Source organism: Ursus americanus, chromosome 18, assembly GCF_024610735.1.
Source record: "Ursus americanus isolate L20-20 chromosome 18, mUrsAme1.1.p, whole genome shotgun sequence".
NCBI lineage: Eukaryota > Metazoa > Chordata > Mammalia > Carnivora > Ursidae > Ursus > Ursus americanus.
The window spans coordinates 34,224,471-34,242,575 of record NC_142144.1 but is presented as its reverse complement, the minus strand read 5'-3'; the positions used below and the strand labels follow the sequence as shown (position 1 = coordinate 34,242,575).

At 38.9% G+C, this 18,105-nt stretch overlaps 1 protein-coding gene across 2 annotated transcripts in view; it reads left to right on the top strand.

Annotated features, from left to right (window-relative positions):
• The window catches only part of MELK (maternal embryonic leucine zipper kinase), an 83,357-nt gene that overhangs the window by 21,650 nt on the left and 43,602 nt on the right, over window positions 1–18,105 (top strand). For both annotated transcript variants that reach the window (XM_045780733.2, XM_045780734.2), the window contains exons 8-9: window positions 1,153–1,251; window positions 17,076–17,144. In XM_045780733.2, the coding sequence (XP_045636689.2) occupies window positions 1,153–1,251; window positions 17,076–17,144 (168 nt within the window). The remainder of the gene's footprint in view (window positions 1–1,152; window positions 1,252–17,075; window positions 17,145–18,105) is intronic.

Genomic DNA, 18,105 nt, shown 5'->3' with positions numbered 1-18,105 from the left:
TTCTGTTTACCCCCCCCCACCTTGTTGACCTCTTCTTATGGCATTTGATGAAGCCATGCTAGCCCACTCCTTCCTGTGCAGCCTCTTTGCTTTGAATTTAACACCCTGGTCAGGAGTGCTATGCTCTCAAGGCTTAATTTATAGATTAATTATTTGACATCTCTGAGGCATAAATGGTTAATTTCTGACCTCCTGCAACTTGGAAGAAAAAATTAGGTGTTTGCCTAAAAGATTATTTACTTGGGACATCTGAATAATTTGATGTGATTTGGTAGACAAGACTGAATTAGATTTGGATTACTTAGTACAGAGGCACTACCTAGATGTGATGCTGCTTGAGTTATTTTAACTCTGTTTCTCTCCTCTACCCAACCCCTCCTGCCTTTAAAAAAAATGCTGCCCTTTTTACCTCTTGAAATTTTCCTAAGGCTCAAGCAAGGGTGGGAGCTGTGACTTGTCCTCAGCCAACAGTGGCGTCATTATTGACTAAGGCCAAATACTGCTTGAATAAGTAGTTAGCGCTTAGGACTCATGGGACACATGGATATCTTATATAAAGGTTAAGCTCCTTTCTGGGATTTTGAGATTTGTAGGGGTGTTTGTGCTGGCAGGCTAATTTCTAACCTCTATATTTGAGAAGTCAATCTTTGAACTTTATTAAGGTTTCTTTGCATAGAGAGGACTTTACAGTGCAGTTTAGTCACATTTGCAGATTATCAGGAGTAACTTTTAAGACTTGTTTTGACATCTTCATGCATGTTTATATAATCCTCACATGTAGTAAACCCTCAATAGCACTACAGAATTGTCTTTCAGAATCAGAGACCTGGCTTTATCTCCTTCCTTATCATGTCCAATCTAGCCTAGCCAACTGTGAATTATTTTCTCTTAAGTGTTAAAATCCAACAGAAGAGAATGCATTGAACTGCAAGTCAGGAGACCCAGCCGGGTGGCCTGCCATTGACTAGGTGACTTTGAACAAGCCTTCCTTTCTGGGCTTTAGGTTCCCTGTCTGTGGAATGAGCAGACTGAATTGGATGGTCTCTGCGCTCTTTTTCAGCTCCGTGAAGATTCTGTGATTCTGTTAAGTGTACTACCATTCTGTAATATGTTCTAAAAATTTTTTTAAATTATTTTTTTCCTCCCTCTCAGGCAGATGTTTGGAGTATGGGCATACTCCTATATGTACTTATGTGTGGCTTTCTACCATTCGATGATGATAATGTCATGGCTTTGTACAAGAAGATTATGGTGAGTATTATAAGGCATAGAATTTCAGTGTAAAAGTTCTATACTGCATACTATTTGTTTCTATCCATAAAAGTACAAAAACTGGCAAAAGTAATGTGTGCTGTTAGAAGTCAAGATAATGGTTATGCTCTGGAGGAGGAATGAATGGAAGAGGAGTGTGGGGGGGTTCTGTTCTGTTTCTTGATCTGGATGCTGGTTATACTATACTTGTGTATTCAGGTTTTGAAATCTTGTCCAGATGTGTATGCGCTCATAATATGTATACTGCTCTGTGTGTATATTATACTGCTTCAGTAAATAGCTTAACGAGACAAAAACAAATGGGGAACTAAACACGTAAGATGATTCTTCTGAAATGATACCTTAGTAATTTACTTGGTTAAATCACATTCTCCTATTGAATTCTGGTAAAATAAGAGAAACTGTTTCTTTTTGACGGTAACATTTGGCTTTAAGGTATAATAAAACTACAGTTAAGAGTACTGTTAGTTTTGTTAAAATCCTATCTATCAGAGACAGGAAGTAGATTTGTGGTTGTGGGGGTTGGGGATGGAGTGGCAGTGGGGGTGTGACTGCTAATGGATATAGTTTATTTTTGGGGTCCTGAGAGCATTCTGGAATTATATAGTGGTAATGAGTGCACAACTTTATGAGTATACGAAAAACTACTGAACCATACACTTTAAAAGGGTGAATTTTAGGTTATGTGAATTATATTCACAGATCCTCAGAATCCCATATAACAAGGAAAACAGTGAAATTCTTTTTAAAGATTTCGTATTCAAAGCAAGTTAACGCAGGAAGATATGTAAAGAGGGAGAAAGAGCATCACTTTGTGTCCATAACAAACCAGGGTCAGACCAGCAGGGCAGCTTCTCTCCATGTAGTTTGAATTCAGTTCTGTCGAACAAATATTTCTGAAGGTCATCTTTGTATGAGATACTGGAAGGCATGAACAAGGATCTGTGAAACTTGATCATTGTCCACCAGGACCTGATTTCTTGTTGGAGACAGATACAAGGCTATCTAAAAAGGGTGAAGGGCCAGGGATTCCATAGTATAACAGAGGTATAAATGAAGTTAATGTAGGAATGGGTGAGGGGTTTGGGAGAACATATTACAGGAAGTGAGGTTTGAGGAGGGCTTTCAAAAAAGGGTAGAAGTGCTTCAGAAAGGGATGTGGGAGAGAGCATGCTGATAGACAGTATGAGCAAAGAGAAGATGGGAGAAGCGTGGGGGAAAATGGTCTGACGTTTTCTGTGGCTGGACCACTGGGTCTCTAGCACCCTTTAGGTAGGGAGACTACCTAAATCAACTCTCATTCTTGGGACGTGGTATACCAAGTTGAAAGTGGTAATCCCAGTTGGCTCATTTCTTGCCCTATAGAACACGTTTAAGGGCACTGAGTTCAATCTTCAATTTTTAAATTTATTTGATTTAATACTTATTTCCTATGTCCCACCCTGGAAAAACCTTTAAAATCCCTGCCCAAATGACAAAGAGTGGGTTTGGGAAGAGATGGAATGGTAGTAGTTCCAACTCTTTAAAGGCTAAGGAGCTCTGATTCTACAGTCAAATGGAAGTCAGTTTGCTGTAGCTGTTAGTGCTGCTTTGGGGGAACTGTGCGTGCATGTGCTTCTCCTTGGGAAAGGGGAGCTAGATGGGGCAGGAGGCTGGCGGCCATCTTCCTGGGGCTGGCTGCTGAGGGAGCCAACAGCCTGTATCTCCTCCTTTCCCGTCTCTAGAGGCTTTCCCTAAGCTCTGCAGGCTAGCACGTGTTGCTTTGGCTCTGCTCCCTCACTCACTGTGGCCGCAGTTCCTGACCACACAGAGCCGCACTCTGCTCGGTCATACAGCAGAGTAGTGTTGGGATCTCAGTATAGCTTCAGCTTTGCTTGAAACAGAAGTGGTGTGGGATGGAGGCTGGTCTTTGGGCAGCTCAGCAACAGTTTTCCAGCTATGCTTTTTTAAAAAAGAATTCGGCCGGGCTCTTCAGTACTTCACTCTTTTGGCTACTCTTTTCTGTAAAGTAGTAGAGCTATGTTTCTTGTTCTAAAAATAATTTTAGTACTGTAAGCCACTAGTATATTTTACCCCACTCTTTTTTTTTGGAATTCCGTGCCAGGGAAATAAACTGACAGACAAATTTCTCCCAAGATGAACTAGAATTGGATCTGTTAGGTGGTATAGCATGAAATTTTATACCATTTAGAATTCTAGAAAGACAATGTGGGGACACATAATCCTAGAAATTCACTGTTGGAAAGGATCTTACAAATCATGTTTTCTCACCTCTGCTTCTTGTTTCATAATTAAATCTTGCCTAAAACATCTCCTGCCTTGGCTACGTCCATGTAATTTCTCTGCATAGTAGCATCATTTGGGGTGCTTTAAAATGTATTGATTGGGTCCAGCCCCCAGAGCAATTAAATCAGAATCTCATTGGTATTTTTAAAATCCAGGATCTCTGCTTTCTGTCCGTAGACAGAATATGGCAAATTAGTTTCTTCCTCTGTAAAATGGATGGAATGGTAGTTTTTGCAGTATAGGGTTGTTAGGATTAAACGAGTTAAGCCATGCACAGCATTTAGAGTAGTGCTCAATAAATGTTCACTATTATTATTCACACACATGTCTAAATTTGGTTTGCCAGTATTTTGTCCAGGACTTGAAATTTGTTCAGAGATTAATATGTACTTTCTTTTCTTAAACTGTTTTGTTTGTTTTTGGTTTCAAGATTTTACTAGCCACATAAATTTAATTGAGGGGTATTCTTCCTTTTACTTTTTCGTTAAACAGAACTCCTGATCATCCCAAATGAGTTTTGGGAGTTCAGTTTTGGACACAAAGAATATGCCCATTTTGTCTGATTTCTCAAAGTTATTGGTATAAGAGTATTTACTAGAGACAAACTATATATCAGATTTTTCTGTATGTTTTTCAGATTTTACATATATAAGGAATTTTATATTGTATTTCTTTATGCTATTCCCTTTCCAGTTTTTTCACACACACATGAATGGAAATTTCCTGAGGTTTTTGGCTATGCTAGGGGCAAAATGACTGTCAGTATAACTGGAGCTAGGATTGGCATTCTTTTGTGAACATGGAGACTTCTGAGGATACTTGACTTCTTGATGATGAGTATGTGGGAATCTTAGTAAGACATTATGTCATAAAAGATCATATAATTTTATCCATGTAAAGTTTTGAATATTCACCTTGGCCATGCAAAGGCTCAGTAAAGATGTCTGACTTTGAACAGGCTAACTTCCATATACCCCATGGATATCCACCTAGTAAAACAAAATGAGGTACTGTATGCATTTACCAACTATAAACTTTGATTTTAGAATAATTATATCTCTTTTTTATAGTGATGATTAAACAGGTTGTAATCTTTGATTTGCAATGTTAAAATGTTGTAATCCACATATAAGAAGACTACTTGGCAGGAGGACGTGCATTCAGCTCTTCCAAGTGATATCGAGGCAGTAGGGACAGGTTGAACAGAAGGGGTGGGTAGACCAGGGTTGAGGGCGGGATATATTGCTGTCTTATCCTATTGGAAAGTAGTAGCTGATCTGTCAGGAAATTGTTCCTACCAACTCTGACTCTTGAGTTAGTAGCATGATGCATACATTCTTCTAGATGTGTGGATAGCTAGGAATCTGTGCTGCAGCTTAACTTACTTCTTTATAGGGTGTTAAAGGCGAAGAAAGATTGGTTAAAACTTCTGTCAGCCTTCTTGGCCAGGCGATGTAGAGGTTGGCTGTGGTCTACCAGCCAAATCTGGCCTACCACCTGTTTGTTTAAATAAAATTTTATTGGAACATAGCCATACCTATTTGTTCATGTATCATCTGTGGCTGTGGAGTTGAGTAGATGTGACTGGGATTGTATGGCCCACAAAACCAAAATATTTACTATCTGTTCCTTTTCAGAAAAAGTTTGCTAACTCCGGGCTTAGTGTCCGTGATCTGTAGTAGAAGGGCCCTCTCCAGAGCCTGCTTGCTCCTTTTCTAGAATATTGGTCTAAAATGCCCAGGCTTGTAGTTTATCAAGAAACTGACATTCAGTTAATTGTTTTTACAATGAAAAACAAAGAATGTATGGTAAAAAGCTAAAACATTACTAAGGAGTATATAATTAAAAAAAAAACAACAACTTCTCACCTAGCCCTCTATTTTCTTCCACAGAGACGACTATTTAGAAATTTCTCTTATACCTTTGTGGGAATTATCTGTACTTATACAAACCTTTATATATCTGTATATATCCTTTGGGATTATATAATCCACACAGTGAATGGCCCTCGCCCCCTTCTCCTTTCCTCCTTTTCATTTTATTTTATTTTATTTTTAAATATTTATTCATTTATTTTAGAGAGAGAGAGAGAGAGTGAGCAGGGGCGGGCAGAGGGAGAGGGAGACTCTCAAGCAAACTCCACACTAGGCACGGAGGTTGATGCAGGGCTCAATCTCACAATCCTGAGATCATGACCTAAGCTGAAACCGAGAGTCTGACGCCTAACCGACAGAGCCACCCAGGCGCACCCTGCCCTTTTTAAAAATTTTATTTTATTTTATTTTACTTTTTAAAGATTTTATTTATTTATCTGACAGAAAGAGAGACAGCCAGCGAGAGAGGGAACACAAGCAGGGGGAGTGGGAGAGGAAGAAGCAGGCTCCCAGCGGAGGAGCCTGATGTGGGTCTCGATCCCAGAATGCCGGGATCACGCCCTGAGCCGAAGGCAGACGCTTAACGACTGAGCCACCCAGGCGCCCTTATCATAACCTTTTTTAAAGATGAGGGAAGTGAAGCAGAGAGTGGTAAAATAATTTGCCTGAAGTTATTCAACTAATTATTGGCAGAATTGGGATGTGAACTCAGGTGGTCTGCTTCCAAAGTCTGTATTCCCAACTACCATGCTATAGAGCATCCGAAGGAAATTAACCATTTTGTTCTCTGTGTTAAAATATATATTTCAGGTTTTTTCTTCATGCTTTTTTTTTGTAGTATTTTTGCCTCTTTTAAGATTTTATTTTTAAGTAATCTATATCCAACATGGGGCTCGAACTCACAACCCTGAGATCAGGAGTTGCTCTCCACCGACTGAGCCAGCCAGACACCCCAGTACTTTAAAAATTTTTAATACTAATTTTTTGATCTACCAGAAATTAATATTGGTGTAAGAAGTAATCGAGACCCAGCTTTTTTCTAACAGTTTTTATTTTAAAATAGTTTTAGATTTACAGAAAAGTTGCAAAGATAATACAGCATTCCCGTATATCCCTCACCCAGTTTTTCCTATTATTATTTTTTAAATTTTTTAAAAAAGATTTTGTTTATTTGACAGAGATAGAGCCAGAGAGCACAAGTGCGGGGAATGGCAGAGGGAGAGGGAGAAGCAGGCTTCCCACTGAGCTGGGAGTCCAATGTGGGGCTTGATCCCAGGACCCTAGGAGCCCCTAGCTTTTCCTATTATTAACATCTCACATTACTGTGGTAGTTTGTTACAACTAAAGAACCAGCATTGGTACATTACTAATAACTAAATTCTGTACTTTATTCCTGTTTCACTAGTTTTTCTCTAATGTCCCTTTTCTATTCTAGGACTCTTTTGGGATACTATATTATATTTAGTTGTCATATCTTCTTTGCCCTCTCTGATCTGTGATAGTTTCTAGGGATATTTTGTTTTTAAATAAATAATTATTTATTTATTCTAAAATAAGTAATTGGTTGTCCCAGACCTGCTTATTCAATAATCCATCATTTTCCCATTGATTTGAAAGGATGGTTTTATTATATATTAAATTTCTACATTCACATATTTCTTTTTCTGGGCTTTTTATTTTGTACTTATCTTTTTGTCTATTCTTGTCTGATACATAATCGTTTTAGTTGCTGTATCTTTATAATGCCATTTATTTTATGTCTGGTAGAATTAACCTTTTCTTATTATTCTATTTTTCCTCTATAATTTTTCTGGCTGTTCTGCTATGGTTTTTTTCCCTGGTGTACTGTTTAAATGAAATGTTTGGAAAGCTAATGGGTCCATAATTTGATGGAATAAAGTCTATTCCATTTTAAAAAGGGATGATTTGGTAATGTATCTGTGGTATTAATAATGGAAAATGAATGAGTCAGGATTGGAAGACCTGGCCTTGGGTGTTCTTTCAGTTGTATGAAATTCCAGCCCTTTCAGAGGATCTGTATTTTCATAGCCTAGAAGCACACATTTGTTTATTGCTTGTCCACGTTTTTATTTCTTAATTCTTTGTGTGTTTGTGAGTGTTATTAGTGCTTTCTTTTTCTTTTGAAAAACATTGTTATTAAATTATAGTACATCTTTATAATAGACTATTCTATAGCCATACAAATAAATGAGGAAGCTCTTTAAATACTGATATGAATGATATCCAAGATAGATTGTTGGGGGGAAAAGCAAGGTTACAACAGTATGTATAGTGTACTGTCATTTTTGTAAAAATGAAGGAAAGGGAGGCATATTTGCATAGAAGGGGATACAAGAAGTTAGTCGTTGCTGTTCCTTTTGGGGAGAAAAACAAGAGGAATGGGAGACTTTTCATTCTATGCTCTTTTGGATTTTGAATCATGTTAAGTTTTTACTTCTTGCCTAATTGTTCTGGCTAGGACTTCCCGTACCATGTTGAATGGAAGTGGTGAGAATGGCCATCCTTGTCTTGTTCCTGATCTTGGAGGAAAAGATTTCAGTCTTTCCCCATTGAGTGTGGTGTTAGCTATGGATTTTTCATTTATGGGTTTTATTATATTGAGGTAGTTTCCTCTTATTTCCAGGTTATTGAGTGTTTTTATCATGAAAGGGTTTTGATTTCTGTCAAATGTCTTTCAGCTGACATATCATGTGTTTTTTCTCTTTCATTCTGTTAATGTGGTGTATCACATATATTCATTTGTGTATGTTGAACTTTCCTTGCATTCCAGGAATAAATCTGACTTGGTGATGGTGTATAATTCTTTTAGTAGGCTGCTGAATTTGGTTTGCTAGTAACAAGTTTTTAAAAAGTAGAATGATGATTGGGGCGCCTGGGTGGCACAGCGGTTAAGCGTCTGCCTTCGGCTCAGGGCGTGATCCCGGCGTTCTGGGATTGAGCCCCACATCAGGCTCCTCCGCTATGAGCCTGCTTCTTCCTCTCCCACTCCCCCTGCTTGTGTTCCTCTCTCGCTGGCTGTCTCTATCTCTGTCAAAAAAAAAAAAAAAAAAAAAATCTTAGAAAGTAGAATGATGAAGTTCCATGTGAGTTTTGAACTCCTTAAACTGATGTGGGAAGTGGAGGAGATGCCTTCTCCAGTAAAGTGTGAGTCTGTCTGTAGCAGTGGAGTTGTATGTTTACTTGAGTTGTGCTGAAGTCTCTTCTGTCTGAAGCATCTGCATCAGTCTTTTTGTTGTTGATTTTTTTTTTTAAAGATTTAGTTTTTTTAGGTAATCTTTATACCCAGTGTGGAGCTTGAGCTCATAACCCTGAGATTAAGAGTTGCATGCTTCACTGACTGAGCCAGCCAGGTGCCCCTTGTTGATTTTTTGTGCTTTTTTCCCCCTACTTCCTTTTTTTTTTTTTTTCCCCTTCTAAGGAGATAGAGCATTCTGAAATGTTTATGTTTTGTATTTTCATGACCCTTTCACGTGGATTCTCAGAAAAAATAAAATGTTTGCGGGCACGGATATTCTTATTCTTTTGTTACAAAAGTACTACCTAACATTCATGAACTTCTTTTGTCAGACTCTAAGTGGCATAGTTAACTATTACTGTACCCTTCTTATAGATGAGGACTCTAAGGGGCAGAGACCTTAAATAACTTACTAGTCTTTTGGCTAGTAAGTGGCAGAGAGATTTGAACTCAGCTTGTCAAGCTCAGAGCTAGTTCTCATCACCATCCTGAAATACTGTTTCTCAGCTTTGTAGTTACTAGTTTCAAGAGAATCATAGACTCCTAGTTGGGAAAGTGACCCCTATCCCAAACTTCTTCTTGTGTCCATTCACTTGGAAATATTACCAGACACCCCAACTTGTCAGATTTACGAAGACTACAAGTTAATTCTCCTAATTCATATTATCGAGCGTCAGCTTTTTTACTCGCTTTAGGTGTCACTCCTGGGGGAGCAGCTGAGGTGGGTCCTCGTTTTCTTCATCAGTAGCGTTAGAGCCTTGCAGTCATCAGTCATTTCCAGGTCCGGTCCAGCTCTGAGTAGCTGTAAGTTGTCTGACTTCTCTTTGTTCACATTTGGGTTCCCTTGTTTCAGCCTAGCATTTCTGTGGAAATGTTGAATCTTGATTCTGCTCTCTTGAAATACCAGCTGTCTCTCCCAGCATTGTGCCACTTTGCACGTTTCTTAAGTATCTCTAATCCAAGTTGTCAATTGAAAAACTGAGTAGAATAGGTGCTTTGAGAATTGGGTTTTGATCTCTATCAGGTACACTTAACCAAGGTTTTGTGGTCTTATCCATAAATATAAACTGAGTGACCGTTAATGCCTTACAGAAATTGAACTACATTAGATCCATGGTGTTCCTCATTTACTGACTTAATTCTAAGCTTTGCTTTCTCTCTCTCTCTCTCTCTGTTTTTTTTAACCTGTCTGGGCCTAAGTTTCCATACTGTCTATTTGCCTTCACTTGCTGCTCCTTCAAGTTCACATTCACATGGCAGCCGTGGAATCAATGCCCTTGATTATTAATATATTATTTCTCCAATACAAGGTAAATTTTGGTAAGTCAGATATTTATACAGTGGAGTGAATATGGTAGAAAATATCTAATTCTTGTTCAGTAGAGATTTAACCTTCCTAATTAATATTATTTACTAATACTGTATATTCTTTGTTTCTCCTACTCTGAATTTCATTTTTTAGTTTTTCATGTATTTGCAAGTTGGAAATTGATTCAAATTAGGACTTTTATGCATTATTGTGGAATTTAATTTCACACATTATAGATTTTGAAATTTATTGTAATCTTGGCTCAGAACTATTGTTCCGAGGCGCAGTGTAATACAGTCTGCTGGTTGAATCTAATTAAGGTGTCGTATCACTTGCATGCAGTATGTATCTTTGCCTAGAATGTTCTAAAATTCCTCACTTGGGAATAACACTTCCTTCAGTTCTTCTTGGTCTGATTGAAAAACCCAGCAATATTTCACTGTATGTAACTCTTGTTTAAGAGGCAGACTGTGTTTATCTTTTGCATTTGTTGACTATTTTAACCAAAATGCTCAACTGCAGTTTCTAGCATGATTGCCAACAGACTGGGTATTAATCTTATTAATGTCACCTATATTCGTTTACCATCACTGCATTCAAAGACAAGCATGACTGTACTCTAGTTCTGGGTACACAAATATTAAGAAAGTATAAATAATTTAGTAAATGAAAGTTGAATAGCTTGCAAGTAAAATTGCTTTCTAACAAGTATAATTTATAATTTTAAAGAAAATGGGCACATTATCTTTTTATGAGATTATATTTTACAATTATGGAGTTGACTATATACTGTAATTATGTGTTGGAGAGATCGCCTGCCTTTCTTAGAACCATGTGAAAAATGAACAATTTCAAGCTCTCTAGAATTCCCAGGATTATCTTGCTTAGCCCACAGGGTTTATTTCCCCCTCCTGCTTGGTTTCTCTCTCTATTACCCATTTCTTGCTCTCATTTGCAAGGTAATCGTCCCTTAAATAAACAAGAATTCTCTAAAGACTGAGCAGAAACCAGGGTTAAGTTGCACAGCCCTGGTTGACAGAGGGCCTTTTATGGAGATGCTCTTCCCCAACAGCATTGCTCGTCTCAAGGTCTTTTCCATTAGATCTTTGGGTATACTTCCAATGTTGAAATAAGGAGGCTTTCTCCCTTTTTACCTCTAGACTTTCTTAGATTTTCCAGCACAGTACAACAGAAAAAGTACCGTATGTCTCTTCTAGTGCTGTCTACTCCTTTTTTGCTCTGTAACAATGTTTTTCAATTTTGGCACTATTGACATTGTGGACTAGATAATTCTTTGTTGGGGGGGCTGTCCTACGCACTGTAGGATGTTTAGCAGCATGCCTGGCTTCTACCCACTAGATGCCGGGAGTAGCTCCCAAGTCATGACAGTAAAAAATGTCTCCAGTTGCTAAGAGAGTAGATCTTAAAAGTTTTCATCAAGGAAAGTACTAAGTGAAGAAAACTTGTAAATATGTGTGGTGATGGATATGAATCAAACTTATTGTGGTAATCATTTCATAATATATACATATATTAAATCCTTATGTTGCACACATAAAAAGGTCTCCAGACACTGCTAGATGTTTCCTGGGGAATAAAATCACCCCGTTGAGAACCAGTGCCTTATAATATTGAACAAGTGCTTCATTTCCCTGGCTGAGACTTAGTTTCCTTATCTGTGTAATGTAGTTAATAATCCTTGCTTACTGCACATGATAAAATATTTGTGCAAGTGTTTTGTGTATTTTAAAGTATTATGTACAAATAAGAGGTTGGGTTAAGGCTAGCGGTAGAACTCAGATCTGAATTCTATTTCTGTCAGTATCTCAGTGCAGAGAATGAAGCTGAGGATGTCGGGTCTTGGTGATGGGTCACAGGCCTCATGGCTTACTGTAGATGGTACTCTACAGAGCTATTCCGTCCAAACAGGGAAAGTGCATGGGTACACTTCAGGATGTAATGGCAGCAGGGCTTGACTAGATGATGTGTTCTTTACTAGGCAGTCCTGAGGCAGCCGCAATGGGGCATGGCTCCATTGGGAGGACATGTGGCACTCCTCAGAATGACTCTAGCCTTTCTTACAGTACTGAGTATTTAGCACTCTGGCATGCATGGTTTTGGCTAACATACCCATCTCTGGTCTGTTACTGTTTTGGGCATCCCTCCTCTCCCTCCTGTTTCTTTCAAATTCAACAAACATTTATTGTCTCTTACGTGCAAGGCATTGTGTTGAGTGCTTTCACATATTCCCTTTTATTCCTTTTAGAATCCTATAGGTGGAATTACTTGTTTTACAGATAGTAACAATAGTAGTAGTAATAGTAGCATTAGTCATAGAGGCAGCAGTAGTAGAAACTAACATATATGGAGTTCTGTGCCTGGCACTGTGTTCAGTGCTTTACATGTATTGAATCACTGAATCCTAGCAACATTTTTTGGAGCAGGCACTTTTATTTTGCTTCTTTGTACAGATGAGGAAACTGAGGCACGGTGTGATTCAGTAGCTCATCCACATGACTGGGAAAAGGTAGATTCTGGATTTGAACCTAGGAAATTTGTCTCCAGAGTCTACTCTCTTAGGAAACAGGTCCAGAGTGATTAAATAACTTGTACAAGTTCATGGAGCTACTAAGAAGCAGGCGTAATGTTGAGTCCAGTCCGTTCCTGTTTCCAGTGTGCTGAGCACCATGCTTCTCATTGACCTGTTCTTGCCTCTTTCTGGCGAGGATGGCTTCCGTGTGCTAACTTAGGGCACAGTAGGGGGATCTGTTAGAAGATATGTCATGAATTCAGGATGGGATGGTAAAAGAGGTGATAAAATGAGGCAAAGAGGAACTTGGAATCAGTCTGGTGGAGCTTTTCTTATTCAGTGCTTTGTTCTGAATATTTCTTTTTACCTCTGGTTTCTGTAGAATACTGCTTCTTTTAGTTAAGAGTACTTTTGTTTTGGGTGGTACTTTCTGAATTTAAAGGCATAACATTTCTTTTATTTTGATAGATCTGGTGATGGGCCTATTATCTGTGTTGGAGCAGACCAGAAAGGGCTAGAACCTAGAACCAGACCTATTCTTGGGGTGGGCAGGTGCTGGTGGGAGAGAGGTATGTGAGGAGTTAAACCCTTATAGATGGTGTATTAGTTTCCTAGGGTTGTTGTAACAAAGTACTACAAGGCAGGGCCTTAAAACAACAAAAATTCATTCTCTCACAGTTCCGGAGGCTAGAAGTCCAAGTCAGGTGTCAGTAGAGCCATGTTTCTCTGAAGGCTCTTGGGGAGAATTCTTCTTTGCCTCTTTCTAGCTTCTGGTGTTTGTTGGCAATCCTTGGAAAGCCTTGAATTGTGGTTGTATCACTCCAGTCTCTGCCTCTGTCTTCACATGGCCTGCTTCCCTGTGTTTATGTCCCTGTGTCCTAATTTCCCTCCTTTTATAAGGACATCAGTCATATTGAATTTAGGGCCCACTCCTACTCAGTATGACCTCATCTTAACTTGATTACATCTGCAAGAGACTCTATTTCCACATAAGAACGCATTCACACATTCCGGGTGGACGTGCATTTGGGACTGCATCCAGTGCAGATGGTGTCCAGAGAGTAAGCAGCAAGGCTCCACTACCAGCATGAGGGGAGACCCCTGGAGTTCATGGGGGTTCTGACCAGTGAATGAAACATGACAGAGGACACCGCAGGAACAGATTGTAATTGGAGATTCAGGTAGGTCATAACCATTTGATCGGTATAAACAGGTAGGGGAGTCCTTACCCCAGGCCGCTCTCTACCTTCTCTGGGGCTCTGGCAAGAACAAGCCAAACTGTTTGAGAAAGCAGGCAAATGGTCATGTTACTAAGAAAGAGAACAGGTTAAGGCACCCAGGATTTGAATCATGAGAGGCCTCAGTCTCAGTAGTAAGGAGAAGCTCAGATAGGAGGGTGGGGCCAACTAGGTCAGGACCAGTCAAACAGCAACTGTGACTCACTGCTCAGTCCCAGAGAGTTGGCTGAAGCATCTAAAAATGCCCCCTTCCTAGGGATAGACCTGCATGGAGTAAGGAAAAGAGAATTAAAGGCTTTATCACTGTGATTCAGTTTCCAACACTGGCTAGAGTTAAGGTGCCCTGGCAAGGTGTAAGAATAAGAAAAAGAGTGGGCTTTCTGGATGATATTGAGTGCCCTGGATAAAGGAGATTGAAAAATTTAATAACATTAAATCTCATTTGTGAATTAAAGAAAACTCTTGCCCATTCTGGGAAACACTTCGTAGGCTAGCCTCTCTGCTCTCATCAGAGAGGCTGAGTCAGAAATGGAGTTGTTTTGACATTGACACCTTTTCTTTTTAAATTTATTGCTTGATAATGCTTCTTTGGAACTTTGCTTATTTCTTTAACATAATCAAAATCCAACATGCCATGTAGTCCTAGGACTCTGAGTGACCCATACATGTCTGTTTCTCCCCTCGCCTTGGAGCTGGGCTGATTTCTGGAGGATGATGTTCTGGACAGTTTATAAGAGCAGAGAACCCCAATGCTTGGGCTAGTCGATGGCTTCTCCATCTACCTGCTCCACCCTTCTAGCCTGATTTAACTGCTGTAGGTTTTGTGCGTGTGTGCATGTGTCCATGTGTGCTTGCCCTTGTCTCCCTGGACCTATATTATATTTCTGACTCAGGAGCCTTATTCAGTGCCTTTTGTCTTCTGTCATTAGTTTTGGGGACCCTCTGGAATTTGCCAGCAGACTATGTTCCTTCGCTCCCAAAGTTATCACAAACAATTCTGTGATCAATGTTACTGTTCATATATTTTTGTATGCCAGATTATTTGCTTAGGATAAATTGGTGGAAGTGAAATTGCTGGATCAAGGATATGCAATTTTGAATGTTTTTTATACATATTTCTATATTATTCTCCAGGAAAGCTTATATTCTCTAGTTGTATATATAAGCACTCTTGTCCCTGAACTCTTAATAACACTGGATAATGTTTTTAAGTTTGTCAGTTTGATAGACAACAGATGGTATCATATTTTTGTTTAAATTAATTACTTTTTTATTACTAGATTAGTTGGACATATTTTCATGTTTATTGGCCATTTAAAAGTTCTTGTTTTGGGAATTATCCATGAATATTCTTTGTTCATTTTCTTTTGGAGTGTTTGCTTTTCATCCCATTCCTTTATTTATTAAACAAATATTAATTGAATACCTTTTATATGCTGGGGCCAGACACTATTCTTTGGGAACAGTACTGACAAAATCCCTGTGATTAAGGAGCTTAAGTTCTATTGTAGTGAGATAGAAAATAAGTAATATGATGAGTGGGGATAAGGACTGAACAAAAGGTAGGCATGAAAGGGAGGTAGAGAATGATTGTGGGGATGCTATGTTATAAAAGGGGTCGTGGGAAGCCTCACCAATACCACTAGTGTATAAGTGGAGACCTGAAGATTAAGACAAAAGCTCTGCTGATGTTTGGGGAGAGCATTATAAGGCAGAAGAAACAAACAGTGCAAAGGCCCTGAGGCTGGACTGTGTTTGACATGTGACTATAGTTTGGTGAATGAGGGGGAGAGTTAGGAGGTGAGTCTGAGAGGTAGCAAGGAGTGGGTGGGTGTGGGGATAGAGAGCATGCATTTAGGGCCTTGGAACCAGAATAAGGGATTTGGATTTTATTTTGAGTGATCTGGGGAAGCATTGGAGAGTTTTGATGGTGAAGTGGCATGACCTGAACTCATGTTTTAAAAGAACATGGGTGGTGGTGAGTGGAGACTAGACTGGGAGTGGTGGGAGGGGCAGTAGTGGAATCTGGAACATCAGTTAGGAGCTCTTGCAGTATGCCAGATGGGAGATGCTAGTGGCGTGGTGGAAGTAGTGACAAGTGGTTCTGGGTAGATTTTTAACATAGAACCAATAGACTTTGCTGATGGATCGGATGTGAGGTGTGAGAGAAAGAGGAATTAAAGATGACTCTGTTTTCTGGCCATTTCCAGAGATGGGGGAAAATGTGGGCAGAACAGGTTGCCTGGTGGTGAAATCTTAGTGATTTGTAAGAGCTTTTTATGTGATGAAGTTTATTAATATTTAGCCTTTAGGTGGAAAATTTTTCTTTCCTCAATTTGTTTTTAGTTAACTTAGTGCTGTTTTGCTATACAGAAATGTCAACTGTTAGTCTTTATAGTTTTTGGTTTTGCTGTCATGTTTAGAAAAATTCTAAAAATAATCACCTCTTCTTTACTTAAGTACTGTATGGTTTTGTATTTGCATTCCCTCTTTAATCTGGATGAAATTAATTTTGGCATAAACTGTGAATTAAAGTTCAATCTTAATTTTTTCATATAATTAACCTTTTATCCTAGCATCATTAAACAATTTGTTCTTTGCTAAGAGAAATAATTGTATCATTTCCTCTGAATTGGGAAAGAGGGGTGTGTGGTAGGTTGTGTAAAGAGATATTCTAGGACATATTAGTGTTTAGCAAGCCCCTGGTCTTGTCTTTGGTTGATGACTCGGTGACTGTAATTTCTGAGTATCCCAGATTGTAGACATTTGTCTCCTGAGCCTGTGCCATTCCCAAAACATGTACTTGACTTAGAAAATGGCTTACATCAGTTTCCCTCAATGATTGTGAATTCTGTCCTATGGATGATATGTGACCTGTTTTTAACCACAGCCTATGTCCTGCCACCAAATATGCTTTTCTGCTACTTGATATTGTCACCTGATAATTGTTTTGAGATTATAAACTAAAATTTGTTTTAGTAATATGAACATTGACTACAGTGTGTACTAGCTGTCCATTTAACCACATTACGGATTCCAAAAACTTCCACATTTATGTATTCCAGTTACATTCTCTGTGCTCTAGTCCTTCTCTGATAGGTGGATAATGTAGAAGTGATGATATTTAATTTATTGGATTTTCTTCTTTAGGGCAAGACATATGTCTCATGTTGTTAATAATGTTTGCCAAACTTATAGTTGGGTTAAGTCTTCAAGTTTGGAAGTAAACTTCTAGCATTTTGTCATCTTAGAGATTTATGTCAAGGCTGATTGAACCTAAATCTCTTAAATGTTTCTTTATTTTTTGTAGAGAGGGAAATACGAGGTACCTAAGTGGCTCTCTTCCAGTAGCATTCTGCTTCTTCAACAAATGCTACAGGTAAACTTTGTTATTTATTTTTTAAATAATAGAAGTGTACTGTGCTTGTTTGATCCAACTGTAAGATGTCTGTGGTGCTGCTACATTTGGAGGACAATGCTGTTTTTCTATTAGCTTAACAAAATTCCATTCATTGTATCTACTGCCCTCCACAAGATCCTTTCTTAATTGTGTTGCAAATGCATTTCCTTTCAGACCTCTACCATATGTCTTTGCTGAGTGGTTTTCCTTCCTTTTTCTTGAGCATTGTCTGTTTTCTCTGTCCGGCTCTTTCCCTTTTCTGGCTCCCACTCTTGCACATGAAGTGTATAGTAGACAGGGAGTACATGCTTGAATGAGCTGATGGCCAATCGAGTGGACCCCATGACCTCGTGCAATGGTTCTCAAACTTTACTGTGTATCAGGATTGCCAGATGGGCTTGTTAAAACACAGATTGCTGGGTGCCACCCCGAGAGTGTCCAGTTGAATGATCTAGGGCATGACTAGGGATGTGCCTTTCTGCCCAGCTTCCGGATGCTGCTGATGCTGCTGGTCTTGCTATACCACACTTTGAGAACCACTGATTTAGGGAAATGGACTCTGAGAGCTAAAGGTAGGAGTGCTAAAATCTAGGTATCTACCCTGCCAATCTGTAGGCATGCCACCTCACCTGGTTCTGATCTGTCAAATGGGGATTCTGAGCCTGGCCTCACTGCTATGTAGTTTTAGGAGGATAAAATGAGATAAATAGGAAACACTTTGAAAATATGAGTACCTTATTAGTGCACTATTTTTTTCATTTTTATTTATTCAGATTATCTTTCAGTTTTTCCATCTATTAAGGCATCTCCACTTTTTATTCAGAATTTACCTCAGGCTCACCCACCTTGATTAAGTAGGGCCAGACCACCAAATCTCCAAAATGAGATTGAAAACACCTCATCCTTTCTTCTAAACTCCAAAAACCTTAATCTTTGTTGA